Here is a 20,777-nt window from a genome sequence, read left to right on the forward strand (position 1 = left end):
TAAGAACACCAAAGGAAAAGATGAGCCCTTTGCGATCAGTATTTGTACTGTACAGTAATGTTGCGGTAAAGCCAGAAACACCAGGTTCGTATCAGCAGCATGATGGTACACAAGTCTGTCTTTGTGGAGGTCCACCAACAAACCATAAGTTGCAGTGGACTAAACATGGAATGTAGGTAGTAAACACACATGGCAGGAAAGTCAGTAGTAGTTGACTGAGAGTGTCGCTCTCTTTTACCCCTGGTCACACTCACGCCTGCGAGCTGCTCGGTACAACCACGGTGTGATCCGCAAGGTGTCTAGGCTGATGCAGTCACAAGTCTGCTCATAGCAAAAACAAACTAAATGGGTTTTTTTATATTTTGTCTGAAAAGATAGTAAGTTTGTGTAATATAATATTGCATGTGTGTAATTTCTGAATTTATAAACTGTATCCATGAACGTAAATCCATGAAAAAGAAATCTTACAAAAAAACCTTAAAAGACGTGAGAAGATGTGTGAGATGTCACGTAATAAAGTTTCCTTTTAAACCAGATATCCTACACTCAAAACTGCTCATCAGACCTTTCCTGTGTCAGGACCTGGGATCTGGGGATCAGCTGATACTGAGTAGGGATAATTATGTCTCGCCCACACCAGAGGGGAAACAATGGCAAGTTAGATCTGGGTGTGGAATGTGAAAAAGGAAGTTCTTGTCAACGCTTAACTTTGTGATCAGGCAGCTCCTGACACAGAGAGCCATTACTCTCAGAGAATATATATGTGTGTGTGTGTGTGTGTGTGTGTGTATATATGTATGTGTGTGTGTGTGTGTATATATGTATGTGTGTGTGTGTGTGTGTATGTGTGTATATATATATGTGTGTGTATATGTATGTATATATATACGTGTGTATATGTATATATATATGTGTATATGTATATATATGTGTATATGTATATATATGTGTGTGTATATGTATATATGTGTGTGTGTATATATATGTATATGTATATATGTGTATATATGTATGTGTGAAAATATGTATATATATATGTGTATATATGTATATATATGTGTGTGTTTTTATTTTTTATTTTTCTAAATGTATGCATCATTTATACAAAGCACAAATGCAAAGAGTCATGCACTTAGCTTACATACACACTTAATTCATGTAATCATGTTGTATGAGACAAATGCAAAAGTGTCATAAAAATGTACTTAAAGATGGGATAAGTGATTGGGAATATCAGATTTGGTTGCCATTTTGGAATGATGGTGCAGATCCACACCACCGATTTCTGATTTGGAAAACATTTACTGTTGTTATGGATGTATTTTACAGATGTCACGCTGAATGTAGGTCCAGAGGTGGTGAGGACAGCAACAGCCAGCGAAGGCTTCTGAATGTTCATTACTTGAGAGGACAAACTCCCTCAACACAAACCCACATAGGAAACAGCAGCTGGCTTCAGCCTGCTGGTCTGTTTATCTGACGTGGGATCATTAGATAGATATGCAGATAGCTGGCAGTGCTGGATGTCCTCTGTGCACACCTAACTAGTCCTGGCTTCTATGTCTGGAATTCCCTTTTCTCCATGTCACTAGTAAATGTTAGTCTGGGTGCTACGCTAGTTATTTATAACCACTGCAACTATGGTTTGCTATTTTTTAGGAGGAATGTTCTTTAAATCAACAAAAAGTGAAGAACCTGCTGTTTCAGAAGGGGCTTCGATCTTCGGTCACAGCTGCCTGCTCGTGGTACTTGATTTAAAAGGCCCCGCTTGGCAAAAAAAAAAAAAAAAGCTGCTGTGGTGGGGAAGCTGGAGGGACTGACATTTTAAGGGGTTACGCTCTCTCGTGTGCCTCTCAGCAACCAGACCTTTGTTTGGGTGCACGCAGCACACACAGCTGAGTTGAATCTGCAGCTCTGCTGGAAGTGATGAACTTAAATGGATTTATGGCTTGAGCATTGCTTGTAGCACTACATGTTGGATTTGTAAATTTAAAGAAGGGCAGATGTATGAATAGCAATCTCTGTCTCACCTGACCCGTAGCCTGGCCTTCTAAACACAACATCTCCAGGAGCAGCGGTGTCTCTTAGGTTGCTCGTGTTCATGCTGTGCACCGCAGCATTGATTGAAATTTACCTCAAATATTAATGTTATAATGCATTTAGTGCAAATTGACAACTCACCACTCACATGCATATGCTGTGCTGGCAGTGTGCAGTGCAGCACTGAGATGTAAAGTGACATTATTGCTTCCAGCAGCATCTTTCTCCCAGCATGTGGAGGGCAGCTGCAGAGACTCAACATTTTGTGAAGGATTGAGGAAGAAAAAGTGTGTATGATTCATTTATAGACAGCCTGGAGGTCAAGACTTGGGAGAAGGGATGTCACGACACTAGAAATTTGGTTGTTGTTGTGCTGCCAAATACCACAGAATTGTCACGATCCTAACCGATACAGATTTAGGAGTCTTTTGCTCTGACCCTCTGATATGACACATCTTCAGCGCGGTGAGGTTAGTTTTAGCCACAAATCAGTTGATTAAGTTTAGGAAAAGGTCATGGTTTGGGTTCATGTGAATGCCACAGTGACGAAAAACAGGACAAAAATGTTTGCGACATGAAATCAAAAGCTGGCTGCTGCTGCTGCCAAAACAGCTTCTTCTGCTTCACTCTTCTCAAACATGACTCTCCTGCACTGAGGTTGATTAAATATCACTTCCTCCACTGCTCCCTCCATCTCTGTATGCAGATGTTTATCCCCATTTTCTTCATGATACGTGACTTTCTACTTTCTTTTCCTCATAATTCTTACCACCACGAGATGGCGTAGTTATTTATGTATGAATATAGTCGAGTGGAGCGATTTTCTTCGCTCCTTGTGCCACACCCCTCCAGCACATTTGGTTAAAGGTGGTAGTCCTTGATCCTGCTCACTGACAAACAAGTCATGGTGAAAACGTGCATTTCGAAATTAACTCGCACACAGACTCAGTCTTTTTCAGAAATGTTTCAAGCTGTCGTGACTGCACACTAGCCTGGTGGAAACATTGCTGTCTCCGTTGTCTTGGTGTATTACTCTCCGCATATCCACAAAAGGAGCGGTTACTGGACCTTCACTCGCCACCATCCCTCTGCATGTTGCATTTGTATCTCAAGTACCCTAGGATACCTTATCAATACCAACTCGAGAGCTCTACTTGAGAGTATCACACTCCAGTAAAAGCACACAGATGTTATAGAGGATCTACGTTTCCTAGCCTCCACCTTACTGCCTGTCTTTCTCATATGAGTGACACAGGGCTTAGCAGCGGGTTTTTTCAGTGTGCTTGTCAGTCCTGAAAGTAGGGGAGGTCCAACTGCTCCTTGTAGCAAACACAAAACACAGACTGAGTTGGAGAGATGATGATTCAGAGATCATGGGCCGGAACTGGGGGAAGACCTGTACCAGGTGCTGTTTCAGACAACATACCGTAACATAACATGCCATATAGATGGCACTGTTCATGCGTGTACAGATGCACATTTGCCATCACACACAAACCGAGCAGGGATGTTAGATATGAACAATCCCCCTTGGGCTCATTGTGCTGGTAGAAGGAGGAGACTGAAGCTGACCGACTGATGTGAAGGCTGAAAAGTAAGTTCAGGTTCTAGTCAGCATTGAAACTCTTATTGACGCTTGTGCTCTCAAGCGAGGACTTTGAAATAATACTTAGAACATATTTCAAACAAAAAAACAATGTGTTTTTTATATTTCTGCAACCGTTCACTGAATTATACCATCAAACCCTGATATAAACCATTTCATCTTATACGGAAAAACCAAAACATTATACATCGTCAATGGAAAAACATGATGTTTTTCTGTAACGGTTACTGAGAGGGTGCTTTGACATTTTGCTGTGCAAAGGCATGTGAATGAGTCTTAGATAATTAGATAAGAGTGACTGCCATCTTTTATTAGCTGTCTTCTGTGTTTTTGGCAACCCTTTGTGGAGGCACTTGCTCTGTTGGCTTTGATTTGGTAAACACGCATATATATATATATATATATATATACACTACATGCACATGCAGGTCAGAGAGGGGGACCACCGGGTGTTTATCCACCATTGCTCAACAAAGCAGTTTCAGCCTGTTTTCCCCGTTAACTGCTGTTGAGCTCACCCATGGGTGATGAAGCCACAATTGGCCTCACCACTGTTTATCTAAGCTCCTACTCTGTCCATGTCCAGGAGAGGAGTAATTTGGCTCTTTGAATCAGAATGTTTGTGTTTTTGTAAAAGAACTTTTTGGGAGATACACTCATTGTCTCAGTTTGTCCAGAAGTAATCATCCTCCTCCTCTCCAGCAAAGCGGGCCATGATGAGTCGTACCAGTCTTGCTGCTAGTTGTCAGGAACATAGTTCCAGCTATGTACCTGACTCTAAAATAACATCTCAACAACATCTCTTATTAAATAAGTGTATTTGATGACTTTTCAGACACTATGCAGTGAAGCTAAATCAGCCATCCACTGGGGGTTTGGAACTGAGTAAAGCTTACAAAGAGGCGAGGGGAGTGTGTATCTCTCTGTTTTTATGGCACTAAAAGTGATTAACAATAAGTGTATTTCCTAAAAAGTTGGCATTTTCTTTGAAAAATCCCACTTATTATTCCGACCCTTGCTGGACAAGTCTCTTGCCACTGTTTTGTAAATCTAGCTGAGGTTTCAGGTTTCAGAAGTCCTGTTGACTCATTAAATTGGTGCTGCTCACTTTGCTTTTTCTGGGCGTTAGTCTTGTTCTAGCAGGAAGCATTGAGTTAGTCTCTTAAATCAACATTTCATTCATTAACTTGAGGTGCACTTGAAGAACTTAGACCTCTCCAAAGATCCAGGCAGTATTTCCTGATAAATGAAGAACAATTACTGCATAGTTTGATTGACGTACCTTTTTCTAAACAAGCTCATTTAAGGGCATAAATATGCATGTATACGGCGCCACACTATCCATGATGTACATGTATAGAATTTACCGCCAACTATTTTCCACTAGCGGAGGCGATGCAGTGAGAAGACTATTAGTGTTTGTACAGTGTGTTCACCTCCCACCTGCTGTATATCTTCCCTACATGTGGGTGATCAACGTTCACTATGGAGACAACAATCTCAGCTATTAATGTGTGTGTGTGTGTGTGTGTGTGTGTGTGTGTGTGTGTGTGTAACTGTAAAACACATGCTCCTCATGGGGAAATAGCAAGTGACACCTTTCTATGTAATGGTAGAATTGAGTCAAACTAAATGACGAATAATGATCATCCTCCCTGTGATCAGCGCTGTTTTCTGTACGAAGAGTATTCGTGGACGTCTTAGTCAGTCTTTTCACAGTTACTGTCAGCCAACTGATTTTTTTTGTTTTCACGCTTAAAAGTGATGACGCTTCAAACAGGAAGTTGCAAATGGGGAGCTGCTATCCAGCGTTCGTATATATAGTATTTTTTTCATTTCTGAGTTGAACAGCTGTGTCTGTAAACTCATTTACTGTTTCAGAAAAGGTTCTCAAAAGTTAGCTCTCCTCTGGGAAAAGGTTAATTGAATTTGAACGCCCAGAAGAATTCGCACCGGTAGGGTTATTGCTCTGTGTTGTAACGTGGACATATGAACTGACAGGGGTCCTCAAAATATATTGTTAGATACGATTAAATGGTTGATGTGCTTTTATGTTTTCAAGCAGCACCCCACCCTATAACAGATAGTTGTTGTTGGATTTAGTTCAAAACTATCAACTCATAACGATGAGCATGCTGCAGTTGCAAATACCATCTGATGGAAGCTGAAATTAAATTAATTATTGAGTTGAAGATGCAGCAGGTGTGGTAGGAGTAGGGTGCGGTTGTGTGTAGCGCCAGCGGAAGTGGAACCAGTGCGCCACAGTTTTTGCAGACTGATGATTGAGAGCTTTAGTGTTTGTTTGTTTTTCAACCGTCTGCAAATGAGCCCTCTTGAATATGGAGAGTCTGATGGATCATGGGTCAATGGACCATACTGAGCAAACAATGTAACGTGTGTCTACTCATGTGTATCAGTGTCTGACTGCCTTTGTGGATACGGTGAGAAGAATACAACACTTCACTGTGCTCTTACGAATGTGTCTGATCCATGGCACACAGCCGAAACACTGGTCGCACATTTCCTTCAACACTATACTGTATAACTTTTGTCTCCCCCTTTTTTAATTATGAGAAATTGCAACAACACTAATGCCCTTTTTTTTATTTGCAGTTGGTACAGAGTTGGCGTTCTGTTTTTGTTTTTAATCCAAGGTAACAGTTACCTTTTTATTTTCAAATTGGTTTTGTAGCTTTCTAACTAGCTTGCTAACATTAAACACTCACTGCCCCAGTCAGTCTCCTGCCTTGTCTTCAGCAATTGTCAGAAAAACAGAAGTTTTCCAAAGTAATGAGACACAAGTCAATAATATCAGTTCTCTGAATGTCAAGGGCCGCTACAAATATTTCACAAATACTACCCTGACCCGGCATTCATGTCTGCTCTCAGTCTCTTGTCTTTTAGTGCTCTGCAATAAGGAAAAGCTACACCAGTCGTTTGTCCTTGCCATCTGTCGCTTTCTTTTTTTGACTTTAATCCTTCATATGAATACTGAGTTTTTCTTTTATTTGCAGCATCCTCTTCAGAAACACTGCTTTGAATCATCTTTCTCCCAGTTGCACTCTTTCTTCTTTAACAATGCTGGGTAGAGTAACATGCATCTCTACAGGTACACTAGAGGAGGAATGTGGCCACAGACATAGAATAAAAACTCCATACAGTCCACAAAAGACCACGAAATTGAGGATTCAGTCAGCAATGAACGTTGTTAGACTCAAGTGTTCTCCACTATCATACACGCTGTCAGTAATTACCAGTAATGGAAACACGCAGTTCTTAATTTCAATATTTAACTAAACCAAGACTTTGCTGCCATGAAAAAAGATCATAAAAATGTAATGTTATTTTTAATTTTTCGCCTGGTGGCTAAGAGGAATCCTCAATAAAGGCACGATGGTCATTTTGGGAGCAATAAATTGGAGAGGTCAGTTGCTTGGCAGTACAGGCTCCTATTAAAGTCAGGGTCCAGCTACATGGGCCTTTAGAGACAACTGCTGGTCAAAGCAGTATTCTATCCTCGGCCTAATTTTTTTTAACCTGTATTTGACCAGGTTTGTCCCCTTTTGAGATTAAAATATCTTTTTTAGTAGAGTCCTGCCCAAGAAGGTAGTGATATATATAGTTTCAAACACAGAACTCAAGATGGAAGAGGATGTCGAAGTGTGACTTAACAGACGTGTTCAGCTAATTAAAAAAACAAACAAACTGTAATTGTAAATATTTTAGCTGATTCTTATGTGCATTTCTCAGAGGGAGCCATGAGTATCCATCCATCCATTTTCTTCCTCTTAACCTGTTAAGGGTGACGGGGGGGCTGGAGCCTATCCCAGCAGCTTTCGGGCGAGAGGTGGGGTTCACCCTGGACAGGTCACCAGTCCATCGCAGGGCCAACACATACAGACAGACAACCATTCACTCTCACAGTCACACCTACGGTCAATTTAGAGTATCAATCAGCCTCGTCCCCTCTTGATGTCTTTGGACTGTGGGAGGAAGCTGGAGTACCAGAGAGAACCCACACACACAGGAACAGGGAGAACATGGAGACTCACACAGAAAGATCCTTCTTACTGTGAGGCGACAGTGCTAACCACTGCAGCACCATGCCGCCCGCCATTAGTAACTTTGTTATTAATATGTTGGTCATTATTCATGCCAAACAACACCAGGAAATCTTTATGTTCCTTGTTCAAACTCCATGTAACAGGCAACAAAAACTCATCAATTGGCAATGAAATTAAGGACCAAAACATCTTAAAGGTAAAACAGTGGTGTGATCAAAGTTGTTGTGAGCCACTGTCCTGGTGAACAGTGGACATGTACTGGAGGTGATCTGTTTTACCCTCAGTGTGAATTATGCATGACGCTGAGAGGAGCTTTGACACCAACTCCTCAGCAGTTTGCCAGTGTGCTGCTGAGAGGCTGGAGAGAGGCGTTGGCTGGTGTGATCCGCTTGGGAGGGTGGCAGAGTAGTAGTGTGTGTGTGTACATATATGTATATGCATACATACATATATATATACACACATATATATACACACACACACATATATATATACATATATAATGTGTGTATACAATATATAATTTGTATATATGTATGTGTGTGTATATATGTGTGTGTGTGTGTGTGTTGGTCTCCACAATCACACTTAAACACACACACACACACTCACACACACACACACACACACACACACACACACACTCACTCTCTCTCTCTGTGTCTCTGTCTCTCTCTCTCTGTCTACATGATCACCTCTCCAGCAGCTGTGTCACGCAGGATTGCCTTGGAACACAACAACCCATCAGTGACCTTCTGTGCCTTTAGTGGCCTGTCCATGTTGTTATGTAAAAGATTGCGAGGCTTTGCTCTGTCTTTGCTCTGCACTTTTTTTTAAGGTGTCACACGCACACCCGCATTTTCGTCAGTGAATCTTAAAATGTGATCGCACCAAAGGAAAAAATAGCAGAAGTCATTGCTGGTGAAGAAGAGGGAAAGAAAATATACCATTCCTTTTTCCACTTGAAGCTGTTTATGCTGCTTAAAAAAAAAAAATCAACTTTTTTTTTTCTAAATTACTGAAATATGACATCTAGTGGTAAAATCTGATGAGTCACATTTTTATTAGAAAAAGAAAAATGATGGCAAATAAAATCCCATTTGCTTTAGATCGCTGGAATCCATGCATCCCTGCAGCATTCTCTTATCAGTACATCTGTGCAGTCTGATGAGGAGTCGGTAGATTGACAAATGAAGGAAGTGGTGTCCCGAGGGGAAAATCTTGCACACTGATTTGGTGACGGCCATGTGTCAGTCTGATCTTTTACACCAGCCTCAGACTCAGCTGTAGTTCATTGTTTCTTTTGGATAATATTGAATATGGCTGTGTGTGTGTGTGTGTGTGTGTGTGTGTGTGTGTGTGTGTGTGTGTGTGTGTGTGTGTGTGTGTGTGTGTGTGTGTGTGTGTTTTTCAGGGTACTCATCCTCCCCGGTGTCTTCCTCTCCTCTGCTGCCTCTGAAGCCATGGACTAGAGCTCCGTCTGGTCCTGACAGTCCTACGGTCATCAGATGGCTTCTCAACAACCCTCAGCGACAATACAGAAAGTAGGTTTGATAACTATGTCATTTATACATTGCCGTTATTCCAACTAATTAACATTTTAAGTGTAAACCTCAGTCAGCCAGGACGCTCACATAATGTTTCTAATATTTATGTGTTTCTACTGCTCTGGGACAAATTTGAGCAAGTCTGACGCAGACTGCTCGAGCATCACAAGCCAACAGCAAATGCTCAAAAAACACGATGAACATGAACACATTAAAAGAAATGCGTACATTTATGTGCAACTACATGTTAATTACATGCTAATAGCGAAGGAGGCTGGAGAGTTTCAGTTTACAGCAGTGATGCAGCAAAGATGGTGTCAACTCAGTAGCAGAGGACCCCCCATCACATACGGATCCACAGCTGAAACGTTACGTGTGTCTGGAAATATTTCCAAAAGCCTGAGACATTTGGTTGAATTTAAGATTTCCTGAGAAGTTAATATATGTCAAATATGTCAAAATTTAAGAATCCACCAGAAGTTTTTAACCAGATCCAAACCAAGACTGACAGGCTTCATCCTTTGACCAAATTTATTTATTGATGCATTTTAGTGAGCTTTATTATTCAGGACACAACATTCATATCAAGATCATCTTCATGAGAGAGAGATACCACATCTTAATTGCTAAAATGATAACAATATTTAGAATGACAACTTTCAAAACATTGTCACAGAACCAGATAAAGTACACATTATACAAAATATCAGACTCAGCCAAGAGAAAAGCAAAGAGAAGATCTTTTTTCAAATAAAGGAACATAAAAAATACATAAAATAGACCACATAAAACTAGTTGAAACTGATAAACACTATGAGAAGCCATCATGTAAAAGGAAGGTGTTATTTTTTTATGGTGATGTTATCCAGCCCTCTTCAGTCTAGAGTTTCAAAGTGCACGATATACTCCTGTGTAATAATATTTTCTAAAAACTACAGTCCCCAACTTTAAAGGACTTAAGCTATATACCGGTAAATACAGCTAATAATAACTTCTTTAAAAGGAGTGACTTGGCTTTGGGCCATCAGGTAAACGATGGCCCTACACACTAAACACAGCATCATTAATCGTTTTATTGTACTCTGCTATAATGACAGATGTTGTCCGAAACAATGTTCACAATTTCGTTCTGAAACTGGACTGAGGACTGTCCCAAGTATCTCTGACCTGCATGGTATTTGAAACACATGCAGGGACCTGTTTTGAGTGTGGCACAAGGTGGCGCTCAGTCAGGCGCGAGTGTCATTGCTAGTTTCAAGCTGGTGCAAATGATGTTTCACCCTTGCCCTTTCACTAGCAACGGAACTTGCGCTCCACCTGCGCCGTCAGGTGCTCAGTTATGTCAATGAGGCGTGATCTGGTGCAACCCTTGCGCATTGCTGTTTTGGGACACCAGAAAAATGTTGCGCTGTAGACCAAGAAGAGGCTGGTCTTGGTCATTGGTGCTATTTAAAGGGCTCACCAAACACATGAGCAGTGCAGTGTGGCTCTATTGATGCGCAAAAACATGGAACCATTGGCCACCACCTACTTCCAGACCTGCCTCACCTCCAATGGCCTGGGGAGATGCCTGCTGCTCCTGTATATAAGCAGAAGATGTGTTTGGGCCCCTTATTCTGAGGTTGATGTCTTCATATATGAAGCATTCACTTCTCCTCAGTTGTTTACACGCCCTCCAAATACCAAAATGAAACAGAACACGCCCTGAACACACGGAGTACACGTAGCACAATCAACCAACCGCCAGACACCATAGATCACTTAAATAGGGCCCGCAGTCTCTAAGTCATGATGACCTCCCACAGGGGAAGTGATATGAATAGCGTTGTTCTTCAAGGTAAAAATGAAGTCATTAGATAACTGTCCAGCGATGCCGGTATCATTCTTGTCTAATCTCAGTTATTCTCTGTAGTTGTGAGCACATATGTTGTCTCTTTGCTCTTCAAAGATTTACACAAATAAACTTTTGGTGTTACAAACAAACAAGCTGCCAAATATTGCTCCTACTGGGCTCTAATGACATGTAATAGTGAGAGCTCATCATCTCCACTGACCGTCTCTGTGCTTCCTGCACTTTTCATCTGCTTAGATTCCCTCAGTACAATAACACTTGTACAACACAATGCAAATGGCTGACAGTAAGTAGGTCAGCTAAACTACTGTACAACTGAAGTGCAGCTTTAACTCATTAATAATGCATATGATAAAGACTAAATTTGCTGGGTCTTGAACAAAGATATTTTCTCTCTGTTACAAACAGTCAGTCGCATCAGAGCTTAATTTTCTAGTGACAAGAATGCTGACTGAGAGGACGCTTCGGATTCAGACACTTTTCTGTCATGATCAGTTAAAGATCTTATGTCCTCTCCATTGTGTTGTCATGTAAGAATGGTCTTCAGCCTCAGAAAGAGGAAACACTTGTTTTTCTCAGCTCTATTTCAAGCAAAGAACGTCTGTCACTTCGTAAATGAGTCATGTCATGTGGCACACTGAGAGTTGGAGTCTCTGCTCTCTGCTCTCTGCTCTGGCCAGGGCCGCAGGCAGTGATGTCTCCAGCGTGCCCTAACCCCTCTTAGGTCAAAGCCACGGAGCTTGAGCTGGCTTCAAACCTCTGTTCCATACACAGAGGCCTGGTATCAGAACTGCAAACCTGTGGGTGTTTGTTTCTTCACTGACAAAGCTCTGAGCTGCGCTCCTCTGGCACCCACACAGCTTCAAGAGGAATGAACACTATGCATGGACTCATTCATTCCGTGGGCTGAGAGAGGGAGCGCGTGTGCATCTTAGAGAAGACAATGCTTGTTTATCATTACGACACTTATGTATCTATGATGTAAACATGTTCTCCACATATTGGATAACATGTTTATTTGCCCACAAAGCAGTTGTGCAGGGCACTCAGACTAATGATGGGGGTCAAGATATTTGATCAGTCACAGGAACTTCTCAGTGGCAGGAAGAGAGTTGTTATGATCTTGGGCGGTGGGCCAGAGGCTTTGGAGATAGGCAGGTGTGTCCTGAATACGACCTCTGACAGAGTTGTTGATGTTACATCTGCTGGATATTATGACTGTTAGCAGGAGGAGGAGCTCTAAAAGTGGAGCGCTGTTCACGGTACAATGAACTATCAACCCTATGAAGCATTACGCATCACGAAAGCAGGCGGAGGAGACTGTCTGGGATTAGATCAAGAGAGGGGAAATCCGTTTGGGTTTTCAAGTGTAGCCTAAATGCATTTACTGTAAAACAATATGTCTTTTTTTTTTCACAGATGAGAACGTGAAGGCTGGCGTCCACCAAGGCCACCGCTGCACCTTGGGCAGCACACACACATGATCACATGACTCTGGACATGGATGCGGTCCTGTCAGACTTTGTTCGGTCCACAGGGGCAGAACCGGGTCTGGCACGAGACCTGCTGGAAGGTAAGATGCTTGCACCTCCGGGACTGTCAAACAACTATGAAAGAGAAACCCCAATATTCAGGATGTTTTTTTTAAAGTTTGTTTGTTTTGATCGGCTATTCGCTAATGTGCTGTGGTTACTTTCAAGTCAGCAGAGAGGAGGAAATGAGGGGGAAAGGAAGAGAAAGGAGACAAAGGAAGGCAGGACAGGGTGCTGCAACAGTGAGCCAGCTTGCTGATTTAGAGGCTGGTGTGACGGTTTTACGAGTGCACTCCCCCGGTGGAGCTTTGTGCCTATTCTTTGGAACTCATTGAGGAGTAAAGTGCTACTGGCACTCGTTTAGCTTACATACTTATGAACACAGAGGAGCAAAAGTTCACACACAGCAACAGAAATCAGGCTGAAGGTCAATAAAGATTTCATCAATATCTAGAGTTAGATCAGATTGCATTTTTCATTCCATTCAGTCCATATGCTCCAGTATCTGGTCAAACACTCTGCTAAATGTGGGTAGTTTTGTCTTCTGTTCAGGACTAAAAGCATAAATGCACCACACTAATCAGTCGTCCATTAGGGGATGAAATCCTTGTCGAGTGTTTGTAGTGTTTGTAGAGTGTGTGTGTGTGTGTGTGTGTGTGTGTGTGTGTGTGTGTGTGTGTGCGCGCGCACGCGTGTCCCGGAATCTTTTAGTCTCAGCCCCTCCTAACGCTAACAGACACCAAACAAGACACTGCACTCAGACCGGGCAGATGTGCCCCCCCTCCCACGGCCCATGTCAGACAGTCCTATTATGCGTGCTATCTCTTTGTGCTGTAAGCTGAGCTTCCAAATACCTGAATCAGTCAGCTGCTCTCCGGTCTGAGTGAAGATGATGAGACGGAGATGCTGGCAGACAGAGAAACATGACGCCATTATAGGTGGAGCTTCACGCTCGAGGATGCTCGGGATCTGTGGTAAATTCTCTCTGACTATGTGATAAAAATGTCTGATCATTTTTCTTTTTGAACAAAGTGGAAATTACATTACGCATTATGCAAACAAATCTTTTATTTGTAGTTTTCTGCTCCTATGCACTTTTAAAATCTCAAAATAATTCCATAACACGAATGAATAAACTGGGGCTCGGGGCCAAATTTTGGCCTGTCATAAGGTTCTGTTTGACCCAGCAGATGCAAAGGTAAATAAGTAAATAATGTTGTTAATAACAACAGTAAAAATAATAATATTTTGAAGCACAGCAATGATTACATAAATCACTTTTTATGCTGTGTTTGTGAGGTGAAATGCTTTTCATATTAGAGGGAGCCCAGTAATTTGTCATTTTGTCATTATCGCATCAGGTTGCAGACGCTAAGCAGGACGTCAGTTTGGCACGAATAAACATACTACAGAGGCAGAGGCAATGGTCTACAGACAAAAGGCGTTTCAAGAACACAAAATATGTTTGCTATTTTTCCGCTGGCCTGCCATTTAATTTTAGTTTTGGCCTACCTGCAGAAAAGGTTTAGACCCCTCATCCAAACCACAGTTTGATCTCTTTGTTTTTATAATTTTCCAGTCATAGCAGGTTTACAAGATGAGAAAAATAAACCACAACTTGAAGGTTTGTTCCTTAGGTATTGAAACCACCACTTGATGGTAATTGATAATGGAAACAATTTGAGTCAGGGCATCTCAAGCCATGAGTAAGCACTTTAAACTTTCAGTTTGATATTTCCATTGACTTAATAAACCCTTGTGTATTTTAGAGTTCGCTTGCTTTTATGGTTTAATTCATAACAGGAGTTGAGTGAAGCCAGAGTGTTTCCATTCACTGATCCCTCTGAAACAATACTTTCTGTTGAAGGTTCCTGCTCAAGCATGTGAGACACCTGCAGTTGTGTGCCTTGATAATCAGCTCAAACTACTGAGATCTACACAGTCTAATCAGTTTTGCATTGATTGGCAGGAGAGACAGTGATTAGTGCTGCCAACTTTCATGTTCAGTTAGCAGAGAATCATCATGTCAGGAAGTCGGGAGGTAGGGCAACAACATCCTCCAGGCCTCTTAAGCTGGAAGTCCATTAATGGACTGTGTCTCAGGTTACATGAAGGTAGACACACAGGCAGGAGAAAATACTGTCACAATATTATGAGGCCCTTCTGTCAGATATCGACATACATCATGATAGGTAAAGTGGAGTGTATTTTTAGAGCTTTCTCTTAAGAAAGGACATGGTGATGACAACCGCATACTAAAGAAGGAACTGAAACTTGCTCTTAAGTCCCAGGTTGCCAAGGTGAGATTCAGAGTCAGATGATAAAACTCTGTCAGGACACCAGTGACTGTAGGCATTTGATTTGACATGTTATTATCATGAAAACATATTGATGATACTTAAAATGTAGCTCCATCAATGGAGTATTTTTCTATTTCGCACACAGGTCATTGGGCATCATGGAAAGTCACGCAGAGATAAGACAGAGGCTTGACTGGTGTCTCCTAAAGCTGGAAGGGATTTCTGTTTAGAGAGACAGCAGCCAGAGGAGACAACTGTGTGTGTTCATGGAGTGAAAGTGTTACCAGTGTGTGTGCGTGTGCGTGTGTGTGCTTTGGTTCCTCTACACATCAGGATATTGCTGTCACTCTTTTAAGGGATCTGTTTCTCTTTCCTATCTTCATTTTTCTGGCACCAGCCAACCTCAACCTCCAGTTATTCTTCTTGTATTGCAGCATGTTTTCCCTCTGACAGAAGCCGCGGATGGCGCCGTTCCATATGGCTCCTACGGGCTGTGTATAACAATGCAGTCGGGGCTCATTAGTTTTATTTTCAAACGTGATAATTATTGCAAATACTTAACAGTGACATGAAAATTGGATGAAAGATACATAACAAATCAGTTGACATGTCTTTTTTTGTATGCCTCCGCACCAAATGTTGTCAGGTGGATCAACTGTTGTCAGGGGCCGCTTCAAATTTGGCACAAACGCTCAAAGGTGGACTGGTTAGATTTTGTTGGTCAGTGGTCCCTATGAGTGACTAATGTCTGACAGTAAGAAAAGATGAAGGCGGGACATTTCATATCCCAGATCAAATTCCATGTATCAAAAGATATTGAAAACTTTTTTTATTCAATTCTTTCAGAGTCTGAATGTTTTTCAGAGTTTTAAATGAGTCTTAACAGACACGGGTGTCACCTGTAACTGTACTGGTTGATGTTTCTCACTTATTCTGAGAGAATGTATAGCAAACACAGCAGTTTCCGATGCATTTTACCCCAAATCTCATTTTTGCTTTCAGTAGCATTTTCAACATGAGATAACCGTGTTTACTGTAAACTGTAGTCAACAAGGTTCTGTCACATCAGGAAACAGAACATTTTCAAGTGTGGGAAGGAAATGACTTAAAATAAGAAGAAAAAAAAATAAACGTCTAAAAAAAACTCATGGCATATTTGTATTTAACCTCCTAAAACTTAAGGTTTTTTTAATTATCAACATCCACTAAATAACCTTCGTTTTACCACCTCTCCAGCAGATTGAGGCCTGAAACAAAAAACAAAACCAAAAAAAGGCTCAATTTGTTGGCTTTTTTAGAAAATGACTCCCATTTTTCTCAGTGGTAATCAAATATTAAGTAAATAAATCAACAAATACGAAGTTGTATCCTTTCTGTAATTAAACATTATTGTACATGATGTGTTACATTAATTCTGGAGGTTTTAATTACTGCAATAATCCAGATTTGTGTTTGTGTCCCCTAAAGGTAAAAACTGGGACCTCAGTGCTGCTCTGAATGATTATGAGGAGCTCAGGCAGGTCCACACTGCCAACCTGCCGCAGGTCTTCAATGAGGGCCGCTACTACAAACAACCAGAGACACGTGACACACCCACCCATGTCAGCAAGATCGACAGACCGTGTGTGCAGAAGCAGGAGGACAGTGCACAAGGTAGCCGTCCACTGTATCACGGACATCACTTATGAAAGCCTTTTTTTCTTCTGTCCAGTTTCTTATTCATCCATCTGTTTTCTTCTCATCTCTAGAGAAGCGTCTGTCCCGCGGGATCTCCCACGCCAGCTCTGCTATCGTCTCCCTGGCGCGGCTCCAGGTGGCCAGCGAGTGTACCAGCGAGCAGTTCCCTCTTGAGATGCCCATCTACACATTCCAGCTACCAGACCTCAGTGTGTACAGCGAGGACTTCAGGAGCTTCATCGAGAGAGACCTGATAGAGCAGTCCACCATGATGGCTCTGGAGCAAGCTGGTGAGTACATACTCATATAATACCTGTTACAGTTCTCCAGTTTACTTCATGTAGAAGGCCCAAGCAACAGCAGAGATGGATGTAAGTTTATGTCAGTAATACTAATTAAGTCGCGAATCTGAGAGTCAGACATCTGGAAGTAAGATGACAACATCTTATTCAAAGCATCCAGGATCCCTCAGGATTCATCTCCCCGCTGAAGCTTTGAACTCACAGAGAAAGTAGTTTGTGAAGTTTCAAATCCCCCTGCAGACCGACAGTGCAGAGATTGTAAAGCCATCTCCTCTAATCTGGTTCAAGGGAGTCAACTAAGACCAATAATGATGACACTAACCTCCACACTTAATGCATGCCTGTTATGAAAACACACAAGATGTCCTCATAAACTTGTTCATGCATTGTAAAAAATATACCAACCTAGAATCTGATTTCTTTGTGGTAAGTCGAGTATTACCAGCACTGCGATGAGATTTATTTAGATGATTACATAGATCATAAACTACAGCTCCTACACAATGTCTACCTGCACTGCAATCAAAACAATGCTGAAGTAAAGTATTTGCCTCCCTGTATGCGCACGACATCATGATTGTTCTTGGGATATAAAATGGATGAAAACAATTGATTGGAATAGTTTTCAATCTTGTTCAGAACTTTGCTATGATTAAATTAAGTGCCAGAAGTATAAATTTTGAAATGCAGAAACATGTGAATTTGTAGCTAATCTTCACTTAGAGGTAAATCATTCAGAGCCTCCTGTGTGTTTACTGTCTTTAAATAAGTGATGCAGTCCAATCACCAAGAGCTCACAGCGCTGAGGCTGATTCAGTACAGCAGTGTGCATCGGCCCCGGGCTCTGACGCCATCCTCTGGGACATGGGCAGGCCGTTGATGGAGCCAGTAATGCTTTGCTGAAGTGGAAGATAGTCAGAATGGAGGCTCATGGATATTAAAGGGTGCAAACAAATGACCTGCTTTCACAGTTCAACCATCAAAGCTAGATATATTTGATAGGTAATAATTGTTGCCATTTCAGGTACCACACTTTATATGGATTATTTTACAAATTTAATTTAGCAATTACTAAATTTAAAAATGCAGCGACCCAATTTAAAATCTGAAAATGCATACAGGAATAAGATTTTACAAACAAAACAGTGTTCTGTGTTGATATAAGTATGCAGGAATACAGTGCAAATGAATGAACCCCTTAAACACACACACACACACACACACATATATATATATGTAGAAAAGCAACAAATACACACAAACAGTGAATCATGAATCATTTGGTTGTTTAACTGCATGATAAAACATGCATACATAAAATTTTACAACATCCATCCCAACATCAGCATGATTTATTAACAGATTTTTCCTTTTATTACGGACATGTAAACTTGAAATGCTATTATGTGTTCTACGTAGACCTCGTGGCCCACCTGCTGTACCTGTGCTTGCAGTCCAACTTTAGGAATTCCTGGTCTTGTTCCATCATCATTAATTGAATCAGTTTTAATCAATTTCCTTTGGCTTTTCCCTGTGTCCAGTTGCATCCATCCATGATGTATTTTTGTATTTCCTCTCCCCAAATTTATTCATATTTTACTTTATATTTTCTGGTCATTTTCTGCAAATCCAGTTAGAATCAATGTCAAACTACGTATGTCTTAATTATTGTCTTCATTAGATGGTCAGCAGTAGAGAGATGAGAGATGGTGATATCTGGAGAGATGACAGTCTGAACAGCGCCACTCCAGTCTGTTTGTTCCCTTCCGGCTCTCTGTTTTACCCAGAATTCATTTAGGTTACAGAAGCCCTCACATGATGCATTAAATATACTGTCTGTGTGTGCAGGTCGTCTGAACTGGTGGTCCACCATGTGCACCAGCTGTAAGAAGCTGCTTCCTCTGGCCACCACAGGGGACGGGAACTGCCTCTTGCATGCCGCGTCTTTAGGTGAGCCACTCTCGTTCCCCAGACCTAAGTTTGACCATCGTATCAAACATCCTCATTACACCTTCATGAGTTCAGCTTTAAAAAGAAGAGCTCAGCCTGATACATCTGTGAGACAGTGATAACTAACTGATAAGAGTCTAATCCAGAGAGGACAGGGAGAAAGGCGGAGCGAGTGATGAAACAAGGTTTTGAGAAATTAAAGGATAGTTCCAGTATTTCTAAATTACAGCCTTTGAACCATCTTTTTGACTCGTAATGAGTAAAAATTAATGGAATTCTTCCAATATGGAGTCAGGGCTTCCTAACCGCCAACTGAGAAACTGTGTCAAAGAACGTTCATTCAACAGAGATCACTTTATTATGGATACATCCCTTCAGATCTCTTTGTGTACATTTTGCGTCCCCTTTGTTCGTACCTCTTACAAACCCTCCCATGTTTTCATGTGTTCTGATGCCAAGTCATCACAGTAACTGCAGTAACTGTCACTGCGTACACAATGGCCTGCAGGATGGAGGGTGTTTTCATTCCTGTGTAACACTCTTCAACACGTGCCAAAATTAGCACCATGAATTATGGTGTCTTTTTTTTTGGTCAATTTTTTTTGTGAATTCCCTGTCTTGGGACTAATAAAGAAATATCTTGTCTTAAATATTGAGAAAATGCACAAGCGTGAACCGTTGTTGACTTTTCTTTTAGTTAAAGTCAGGCTGTATATAACACAACACCTTAGCAGACATAGAAAACACAATCTGAAGGAATTTCTGCTGAGTTTCCCTGTTATTCTGCTGTTTCGCCACTGTTGGTTACAGCATTTCACTCCATATTTGGTCAGTTCCAATCATTTCTGCCCATATTTATCATTTAGATTAAAATATATATATGACTAGAAGGCCCAGGTTGAACAACAATTGAATCAACCTTTAATATCTGACCTTTAGATTATAGGAGAGCAGACTTGGGTCTGTACTGAAGAGGACAGTTGACTCCCCAGTGTGAGGCCTACTTGAGCAGCAGAGGAGCTGTTGGGGTTGGAGGCAGCAGAGCTAATGTAATCTGCACTGACAGTCAGACAACTAAGGCCCTTTGATGAGTGATGAAAGACCCTTTTAGACATGAAGTTAATAAGCTGAGGTCATCTCATGAAGGTTCATCAGCATGGTCGTATTGTTTTGTGCCGTTGAGATTTACACTTAGAGAAGAGGATTGTTGGGGAAACATGCAGTAACGATTGTGTGTCTTGATCAGGGATGTGGGGCTTCCATGACAGAGACCTGATGCTGAGGAAATCCCTGTACACCATGATGAAGAGCGGAGCAGAGAGAGACGCTCTGAAGAGGAGGTGGAGGTGGCAGCAAACCCAACAGAACAAGGAGGTTGGGTCCATCTCGTCTATTAAAATAATAAATCAGACAAGCAAAGGGAGGGATGAGCCACTTGTGCTAATAAAGAGCTCGTTTTAGCTTCTTTGCTGGATCAAACATTTGGATTTTAGCTGTGAGGAAAACGTCTTTTTTTTATGATACCAAATGAGTGAGAATTAGTAGCTGTGCTGCTAATACTGTCAAATCCTCTGCATGTTCTTGTCTTTCTCTTGATGTTCTTGGATTAAAGTATTAGAAACATGTCAGGAAAGATACTTGAGCTCAGGCAGTGAAATTTAAAAATGCTCGGGGTGTCCTGGATGCCTGGTGATAGCACACGTGTCCTGGTTTGGAGTTTACCAGAAGTGGTACATTTTTTGTTTTTTTTGTTTTTTTTTTAAGATCCACCTGACTTTGCTTGGTCTGAGAAATGCATCTCAATGAAATGCAAGGCCAAATCCTCTAAATTTATGTGCTATATATATGTATTTATTTATGTTTTATTGATTCAAATTTTCAGGAATTTGTGTTGTTGCCAGCAATAG

General features: G+C 41.3%; 1 protein-coding gene across 1 annotated transcript in view; it reads left to right on the forward strand.

Annotated features, from left to right (window-relative positions):
• otud7a (OTU deubiquitinase 7A) overlaps window positions 1-20,777 on the forward strand; it is a 39,741-nt gene that overhangs the window by 5,437 nt on the left and 13,527 nt on the right. The window contains exons 2-7 of the mRNA XM_086209034.1: window positions 9,125-9,254; window positions 12,529-12,682; window positions 16,409-16,594; window positions 16,690-16,908; window positions 18,769-18,870; window positions 20,117-20,244. Of these exons, the coding sequence (XP_086065160.1) occupies window positions 12,598-12,682; window positions 16,409-16,594; window positions 16,690-16,908; window positions 18,769-18,870; window positions 20,117-20,244 (720 nt within the window). The 5' untranslated portion in view covers window positions 9,125-9,254; window positions 12,529-12,597. The remainder of the gene's footprint in view (window positions 1-9,124; window positions 9,255-12,528; window positions 12,683-16,408; window positions 16,595-16,689; window positions 16,909-18,768; window positions 18,871-20,116; window positions 20,245-20,777) is intronic.

This window comes from Aulostomus chinensis, chromosome 7 (assembly GCF_037954235.1).
Source record: "Aulostomus chinensis isolate RoL2024-O1b breed Wild chromosome 7, RoL_Achi_v1.0, whole genome shotgun sequence".
NCBI classification, from domain to species: Eukaryota; Metazoa; Chordata; class Actinopteri; order Syngnathiformes; family Aulostomidae; genus Aulostomus; species Aulostomus chinensis.